Raw genomic sequence first — 9,363 nt, 5'->3', positions numbered from 1 at the left:
GAGCACAGTGGGTAATATAGAAGTGAGAGACTAGAATTTACTCAGCACTACCACACAAGCTGGAACTAACTTTAGATTAGCATATGTTCTTTATGCTTGGAAGAGGTAAATAATATGTATGCTTCTATTTATCATAATACCTCATTTTCATCTTTAATTATTTGATTCCCGCACTGATTTACACTCTTTGCAAGGGGAAAAACTTTTTATAAAAATCGCACTCCTTTACACATTTAATTTTGATACTTTGCATTTACTTTTAATAGAAGTAGCCACTTTAGTTACATCCTTTTATAAACAGTTTGATATTATTCTTCTGAAAATATAGTTTAAGGTTTAAGTAGAAATATTTCTAAGTTAGCATTTTAAAATCCTTATTTTTTCATGTGGGTTTAATATTGGGGTTTTTAAGGAAAACTCTATATTACTTGAACTGATACGTATACTTGCGTAGTACCCCAAGTCTGTAAACCTTTAATCAATTTAATTACACTTTTATTTTACATACTACTCGTTGAATATAAATTGGGTTAACATTTTGGTCATCTTTTCAGACTTAAATAATTACGTAATTGCGGGTCAGGTCACAAGGTCCACTGAAACCCATCAGCGACGCTGACCGAAAGTCCTCAGTCAGGCCAACTAAAGGCCCTCAACCAACTTAACCGCCGGTCCTGATTCTGCTAAGTCAACCAGCTAAACCTGGTCGACCCAAGGGCCCCCAGTTCTAGACGAATGAATGATGGAACAACTGAGTCGGAGACCTTTTTATATTTATTTATCCATTCTTTTTTTTATGTCCAAAATGCCATGTAACATCCTTATTCAAGTAGAGACAAACATATAATTATACACTTTATACCCATTGAGCCTATAAAAAAGAGATCATTTCTTAGGTGTGCTTCAGAGACCATTCTTGGATTCAACATTTTACATGAATAACAATTAAATCTTTAATAACAAATCAACAAAACCACTAAGGCCCACTTTTAAAAAATAAAATACGCATTTTAATAAATAGATTTATCACATCAAAGTATTATAAATATAAATATATAAATTTAGATGGTATATATATATATATATATATATACATATACTGACCACCATGCAAGTCACGATCGGCTCCGGACGGAATATTTGAATAAGGCGGTTGTAAAAAGTGTCGGGTCCATCTCGGCATCCCCTCGAAAGTTTGGTACGAGGAGCTTGAAACTGAAGCACTCGAATTTGTGGAATGAAAATTTTCCTTCTTCATTAGTAATTCCTTCCGTTCATTTGAAATCTGTTTCGCACGATCTTGGATTTCCTCGAAACTGAAGTGCTTAATTTCTTCGGTTTCCCTTCTCTGCATACTGTAGTTTCGAGGGTTTCTGTTGATTCTGGAAGTCGAGGCAATCGAACGGAGGTAAGCTCTCCTAAAAACTAATGACCTCTCCTTCTTCGCTTCTTGAATTTCATTGCTGTTTTTTAGCTTTTGGCATAAACTAATGTTTGAACTGCTGGGATGATGTCTCTTTCGAAGCCTTATCATAAGCCTTCACGTCTGGGCGTTTATCAGGGTTTGACTTTTTGCAGATTTATAATAACATAATGAGGGACTTTTTGACTAGAAGTAGGATTTAATTCAAGTGAGAGGTCGTAATTCCTATAAATCCTGATACAGCAAATCTTGATGCTATAAAATCCTGAAAGCTGTTATAATTGTGTAGCTCTACTAAATGCTTATAAACTGCTTAGCCTTTTATTTTAGGAGTTAATATTTAAATGAATACGCTAATAAATTAAGGTATGGGGGAAGATAAAAAACATCATTAGCGTTGAATCAAAGGTTGTTTGCACCACTCATTTTTTTCATGGCGTAAGTAGATTAATGAAGAAGAGAAATTCGGTTTAAAACCAGAAGAAACTATGGGCTTTCTCAAATTTTCGAAAGAGATGAGCTCCCTAATGCTTGGTTTAAAACTTAAAACTAATTACAGAAACCATAAGCTACCCACCCAAGCTGGTGTCCACAGTTTTTGCACATGATGACAGTCCATCAAAATATCTGAACCACAAACGAATAACTGAATCAATCGATACCATACATCACACGGCAACATAACTAATTTCAGCACAATGGTCTCTAAATACTTGCACCTGTAAACACGCAGCTGAATTGATTATATAATAGAGAGCTGAGATAAGAGATTTCTGGTCCCTATATGTCCTCCTTTCTTCGTCCATTGTGTCTTCATTTACAGCTCACAAGTGCATAAGAGCTCATTTTTTCATCAATCTACTCACTTCCTCCAACACTAAACATAAATCATTTCAACAACTATAAAATAAGCCGCCCAGATACACACATCGTAAAATATTTGGTTGCTTATGCCACCTTGGATACAACCATTAACACTTAATAAACTACTGCCAGAGCTGTCCCATGTGCTTTTATCTGTTATGCAACTCATCACAAATGTTATAAGTTCATGAATTTAACCACTGGACAAATCTACATTTCATGCCATTTGTAGAAACAAGCTTCCCAATCCAATCAACTTCACAACAATCTACTCAACCTCTTAACTCTCCTATCACCACTTACCACCCTCTACTCGCTCAAGTTCCCCATCTGCCACAATATTAGAGTCAACTATCTCGTCATTCAGCCTTCACCATCACTGTTGCCATCCCAGTCCCAACATCCTTTGCAACCTACGAAACAACAAATGGTCACTCAGTTACACACTGGGAAGCTCAAACCTAGAAAAATCCTGAATTTACATCATATTATCGACACCTCACCTCAAGAGCCAAGTAGTTATCCAACAACCATAAAATCACCCAGAAGGGAAAGCTTATGTTTGAAGAAATTCAAGCATTGCTCTTACAACAAATGTGGATTTTAGTATCTCCTTCATCCAATCAATAGATACTTGGATGTAGATGGACTTTGCAAACTCAAATATCACAACAATGGCACAGTAGCTAGATATAAAGCGAGGTTTGTCACCCAAGAAAATCGACAGTAACATGGAGAGATTACGATCAAACTTTCAGCCCGATCACAAAGTTTCCAACAATTCACACTTCTTACCTTAACTACCAACCACAAATGGCTAATCACCTAGCTAGCATTCTGAATGCATTTCTAAATGGCCAGCTCTTCGAAACTGTGTATATGGCACAACCACTGAGATTTTGAGATCTCCAACAACCAAGGCACACGTGCCTTCTCCAAATGGCCATCATTGGGCTGATATAGTCGCCTCACCAATGGTTTAATACCTTTCTCTCCACCCTACAAACTCTTGAGTTCTCCTTCAACATTGCCGATCTTTCTCAACAACCCAAGCCTACTTTCTGATAAAGGTAGAAGACCCGCTTCTTACAAGAAACAATCAGTCTTCAATCAACAACTTATAACCACACTAAAGTTCAAGTTCAATCTCAAAAATCAGACCAAGTGGCAAATTTCCTAGGCATACAAATCATATCAACACATACATGAAGATACCTTAGCCAATCTGCCTACGCTTGTGAGCTACTATCAAAAGCGGGAATGAACCAATGCAAACAACAACCAACAACAACAACCAAGCCTTAATCCCACTACGTGGGGTCGGCTACATGAATCTTTTTTCTCCATTGCGTCCTATTTAGTGTCATATTTTCATTTAGTTCTAGTAAATTAAGATCATTTTTAATACAATAAGCCCAAGTCTTCCTAGGTCAACCTCTGTCTTTCTTAACACAAGTCGAATCTAAAACATCTACTCTCCTAATCGGATCATCAGATGGTCAACGTTTAATGTGACCAAACCATCTAAGACGACTTTCTCTAATTTTGTCCGTCACAGGAGCTACACCAACCCTATCACGAATATATTCATTTCGCATTTTGTCTCTAAGTGTAAAGCCACTCATCCACCTAATCATTCTCATCTCGGCGACACTTAACTTATTATTATGCTTCTCTTTTAAAGGCCAACATTCAGCGCCATAGAGCATTGCAGGTCTCACCACCGTCTTATAAAATTTTCCTTTCAATCTAAGCGGTACTTTTCTATCACACAAAAGGCCTGAAGCATTCCTCCACTTCAACCAACCAACTTGAATTCTACTATTAACATCCCCATCTATATCATCATCTAATCGGATCATCAGATGGGAATGAACCAATGCAAACTGATACAAAATCCATCTTCCAACAAACAAAGTTCCATGCCAAAGATATGCAACCATATTCCAAACCATATCTCTATTGGCAGCTAGTAGGGTTTCTCCAGTAACTTACCAATTCTCAGCCACACTTTACATTTTAGTTAACAAATTGTGCCAACAACTTCATCAACCTCTCAATTTAGACTTTACTCAACTTAAAAAATTTCTAAGGTATATCCAGGGCACCATTAACAATGGCTTGCATATTTATCCTGATAAATCATCACTTGATGTATTCTCGGATTCGGATTGGGCAGTTGATCACGACGATAGGAAATCAGTTTTTGGACATTGTGCTTTCATTGATAGGACTCTCATCTATGTCATGTTAAAAAGCAACCCACTATAGCTCCCCACTGTAGCCCGGTCTTCTATTCAAGCAGAGCATATGGCACGTACTACAAAAGCTGCAGACATCATATGGTTGCGTAGACTACTCAATGACTCCCAGTTAACTTAGACGGCACCTACACTTCTCCTTTGAGATAGCATATCAGCACTCGCACTAGCAAACAATCCGGTTTTTACGCCATAACAAAATTTATCGAAGTGGACTATCATTTCATCCATGACTGCATCAAATTAAATTACATCACAATTCATTACATTAATACCAAAAATCATATAGCATATGTTTTCACAAAATCGCTACTCACTAAATGATTATGTAAGTTGTGCAACCAGTTGGTGCTCCAAGATAGTCCATCAACTTGAGGGAAGGTGATACCAAAAACTGCAAGCCACATGCCCAAGCTGGTGTCCACGGTTTCTGCACATGATTATAGTGCATCAAAAGATCTTTACCACAGATGAATAACTGAATCCATCGAGGACATAAATCACACTGCAGCATAACTAATTTCAGCAGATAGTAGTCCATAAATACTTAGCATTGTAAAATAAAACACAGTTGAATTGATTAAAAATACGATAGATAGCAGTTTAAGAGATTTCTGTTTTGTGGTTCCACTTTTTCATCCATTGCTTTTTCTTTTACCACTCACAAGTGTAATCTTCACAAGAACAAATTTTTCTAAAAATTTATAATAATATTGTGCCAGGTCTGATTCTGATCAAAATAAAATCAAACAAGTTAATAATGACATTAACACAACACTCTAATGACATCTAATATTATAAAAAAAAAAGAAAACAAAAAAAATCCACTATCATATTTAAGCTCAAAGATATATGTATTGAAAGCTTTTATCTTACAAACTACGTAACTACCTTACATCTAACATCTTAGTGATGATGATAATGAGGGCCATGATAACAACAATTGGCCTTCTAGGTCTAGAAGTTTTTTAAGCGAGCATTGAAAACATTTCTTCTTTGATGTGAAAAGCTCATGAGGCTCTTGAATCCTGTTATATCTCCTTAAATCCACCTCAACGCAAGATTGACGGGATCTTGTTTATTTTGCCAAGGATGTACTGGTTCATCAAAGGCTTTTCTATAGGAAAACTTCCATTGGTTTTTAATAAGTTTTTAATTTTATAGAAAGTAATGCTTCCTTAAGAAGAGGCATTCTTCTTTATCAAAGGACATGACTCTTTGCTAGGAAATATGATTTGTAGTTATTTAGATATTATAAATAAAATACTTTTAATCATTGTTGAATACACTGTAAGAAATCATCCTCTTCCCATCAGTGGATGCTTTCTCTGTTCAATTTTGCTTATGGCTGTGAGTTTAGCTCGATGATCGTTAATCACTCGAAAATTAATTCTAATTTTCTGTCGGATCTAGCTTGGATCGAAATAAAAGAGCTGAGCTATGAGCCAAAATTTTGGATCAAATTTTTTTCGAGCCGATTTATAGTTTAACCCAGCTCGACTTGAAATCGGATAGTTAATTATCTTAGTGATGTTAGGGCCATGAATTTAACAAATTTAGCTTAAAGATTGTTAATCACTCGAAAATTGATTCGAATTTTGGCTCAGATTGAGATCGGATCGAAATAAACGAGCCGAGCTACAAGCCAAAATTTTGGATTTATGATTGAACTTTTTTTTAGCCGATTTTGAGCCAACTCCAACTCGACTCGAAATTAGATCGTTAACAACCCTAATGTTGTTGAGAAGTTATGGAGAAAAACTTTCAAAGTTGCTATCTGTGCTTTTTGGTGATTTCATTTATATTAGAGGTGATTTTTCTGATTAACCCTTAAACTATTATGATTATGGTCAAATATTTTCGGACAGAACGTGCATGTGCATACCTTGACACATAAAAATCATCATCTACTTCTAATTTTTCCTATCAGTTTGTGTGGATCCTCTCAAATTCTTGGATGGCTTCTTCTATGGTGTTTTCTCATGTTGCTTCAGAGTATTATCCCAGACCCACACATTGCAAATGAAATAAACACATAATTCTCATGAATTTTAAAAATATAGAGATCATCTCCATGTATCGAGGCTATGTGTATATCACTATGCTAAGGTTTTAGGATTATGTAGTTGTTGCATGGCATTTGTGTGTTTATTTCCAAGCATATAAGGTTTTTGCATCTGTTTCAGATACCCCAGGTAACTATTTTCATTCTCTCTGTTTAAGATTTTGTAACATTTATTTAAAGAAGTAAATGACGGTAAGGATACAGCTCAATTGTCACATGCATAATAGCATCAACATCATTATGACTAAACTTATACTAACCTTATCCCAAAAATTTGGGGTTGCTTTATGAAGCTTCATTTTTTATACATCACTTATTGTTAAATGAATGTAGTAGTTTTATTGATAATACTAGGGTTTATTATTTATACAGAGCAAGTTTTTTTTACTATATTCAGCCTATTTTTCGAGTTTACCTTCCATTCTGTAGCGGGCATTCAGTTATTTATTCATTTTTTATTGATTTTTGTAGATCCTTTTGGTCTTCTAAAGCATGTTTGTTTCAAGTGATCAATATGCAAGCATCTATCTCATTTTTGTCACACCTGGAGGCTGTTTGATTCATTATGCTTTTTAATATGTCTCATATTGACTGTAGCATTTTGTTTGAATAATAGTGTAATATTATTTAATGCTATTTGTCTAATTCATTGCATTGTCCTTCTGTTCCTAGCTTGGCCATTTATTATAACTTCACTGGGGTCTACGGGTCAATATCCATCCTCCCTCCACTCCATACATTCTCCCTTCAATGTTTGTTACCAAAGAATGCGAGTGTTAGCAGAATGATTACATTTTTTTCTGTCACCTTCAATTTGTTAACTTTTTTTTCTGTACTTCGTTGTAATTTGCAATGAATTTATTCATTGTTCTGAACTGTTTCTAAATGTGACCCATCAAGTTTATTTTCTGATGATTTTGATTTTCAAACTCTATACATGTTCATATTACAGAGAGTTAAAATTTATGCAAATTCCACATACCAAAAAATAGTTAAACATGCAGGTCATGATAAGTGATGATTCAAATGATTTATCGGCTGGAAGTGAACCGGATTATATGGAATATGAAGAAGATGAAATTCACTTCAATAACTTATTTGTGGCCGCCACTTGTGCCATATACATGTATCATCAGAAGTACATATGTAAGGTTCCATCCATGCCATTAAAAGATACCGGAGAGTTGTGGGTTCAAAACGTGCTTAATGGCAATCCATGTCTATGCCTTGAGGCCTTCAGAATGCCGAAGGAAGTCTTCCTCGATCTTCTAGGAGAACTGGGATCCAAGTATGGTTTAAGCGGCTCTAGAAGCACTTCAATCAAAGAGGTACTTGCCATGACTTTATCTGTTCTTGGACGGAATGAATCCAACAGAACTGTCTGCAAACGATTCCAACATTCAGGGGAGACTGTTAGTAGATATTTCAACGAGGGCCTTTCAGCACTTGTTCGTATGTCTGTGGATATAATCTCTCCCATTGATTTTGTACCGGAGAATGCAAGGGATGCGAAGTGTCTGCCATACTTCAAGGCAAGTTGATTCACTATTTACTGACATGCCACTGATTTCTATCTATTGAACACCTAAATTTTAATTTTTACATTTAGATCACCCAAATCTTTCGTGTCACATAAAAAATATCGTCATTTTAACTTTTGAAAAGTGAAATACACATTTTTCATGCATACATAAGGCGGTATGTAAGTAAAAATTTAAATTTTCTGTTGATATGTAAATACATAAGAATTGAGTAGTATATATGTAAATCTTCCTTCGAAAAAGCTCTTACTAAAACTTTGGTTTTCTTGTTTGTCAGGATTGTATTGGTGTAATAGATATTACTCATGTCAAAGCTCGTGTTCCTGTTAATAATCAAATTGTTTACACTGGGAAGAAAGAGAGTCGTTTTGGCTATTTGTGATTTCAACATGTGTTTTACTTTTGTTGTCCCTGGTTGGGAGGGAACAACAAAGGATGCAACAATCTTGACCCATGTTATTGGAGACCCATCATATAATTTTCCTGCTGCATTTAAAGGTTAGTCTTTTGCTAAAAATGGAAGATATGAGCAAACGTAAAAATTTTTATTTTTAATCTAAAAGTTTATATTCAGGAAAATATTATCTTGTGAATTCTCAATATCCAATGAGACGAGGTTTTTTAAAACCATATATGGAGTATTCACATGAATATCAGAAGATTTTTAATGAGAGGCATTCAGCACTCCATAATGTCGTCAAAAGGGCTTTCAGAATTTGGAAGGAAAAGTGGACTGTGTTGCAGGATATGCCTTTTTTTTCTAATGAGAAGCAAAAGTTGATAATAGCAGCGACTATGGCATTGCATAATTACATTCGCAGGCATCATTCTCAATCTAATTCTAATTCAGGAGAATTTGATGAAAATGTTGAATTTTTGACTTTGGAGACACAAGGATATCACGTGGGAGATGAATCGTTGAGTCAGCCTGGACGTGATGACGATGAGAATAACGACACGTCTATGGCGTTGAGAGATCGCATTGCACATGAATTAGCCACATGTGCAGTAAGTATTTGATGTTACGTCCAAGTTTGAATTATAATACTGAATTTGTTTTCGTAGTTAATTTTCGTATTAACTGTCACTTTACCGAGAGTTTAGTTTTTATGCAAGTATATTTATTTGGCTTTTTTGAAGAAATATGGATATATATTCTTTTAGTTCATTTACATGAAGTTACTTCCCATTTCTTTATGAATGGAAGTC

The 9,363-nt window shown here is 35.3% G+C and overlaps 2 protein-coding genes across 2 annotated transcripts; both read left to right on the top strand.

Moving 5' to 3' along the window:
- The first annotated feature begins 1,126 nt into the window (after nucleotides 1–1,126).
- Nucleotides 1,127–8,536, top strand: LOC110036042. Its single transcript, XM_020740420.1, has 3 exons — nucleotides 1,127–1,408; nucleotides 7,606–8,145; nucleotides 8,432–8,536. Exons 2-3 carry the CDS (start codon nucleotides 7,612–7,614, stop codon nucleotides 8,534–8,536), a joined length of 639 nt encoding a protein of 212 aa, XP_020596079.1. The 5' UTR covers nucleotides 1,127–1,408; nucleotides 7,606–7,611.
- Nucleotides 8,526–9,279, top strand: LOC110031624. The gene is made up of 2 exons (XM_020734932.1): nucleotides 8,526–8,652; nucleotides 8,729–9,279. Exons 1-2 carry the CDS (start codon nucleotides 8,544–8,546, stop codon nucleotides 9,172–9,174), a joined length of 555 nt encoding a protein of 184 aa, XP_020590591.1. The 5' UTR covers nucleotides 8,526–8,543; the 3' UTR covers nucleotides 9,175–9,279.
- Nucleotides 9,280–9,363: the final 84 nt, after the last annotated feature.

Source organism: Phalaenopsis equestris, unplaced genomic scaffold (assembly GCF_001263595.1).
Source record: "Phalaenopsis equestris unplaced genomic scaffold, ASM126359v1 Scaffold000002, whole genome shotgun sequence".
In the NCBI taxonomy this organism is placed as follows: domain Eukaryota; kingdom Viridiplantae; phylum Streptophyta; class Magnoliopsida; order Asparagales; family Orchidaceae; genus Phalaenopsis; species Phalaenopsis equestris.
Note: the sequence above shows the minus strand (reverse complement) of the source record. Positions and strands in the feature narration are given on the sequence as shown.

Coding starts and splice junctions, on each gene's coding strand:
- LOC110036042 (XM_020740420.1), top strand. CDS start 7,612: ATGCAGGTCATGATAAGTGATGATTCAAATGATTTATCGGCTGGAAGT. Junction 8,146..8,431: donor AGTGTCTGCCATACTTCAAG/GCAAGTTGATTC, acceptor CTTGTTTGTCAG/GATTGTATTGGTGTAATAGA.
- LOC110031624 (XM_020734932.1), top strand. CDS start 8,544: ATGTGTTTTACTTTTGTTGTCCCTGGTTGGGAGGGAACAACAAAGGAT. Junction 8,653..8,728: donor TTTTCCTGCTGCATTTAAAG/GTTAGTCTTTTG, acceptor GTTTATATTCAG/GAAAATATTATCTTGTGAAT.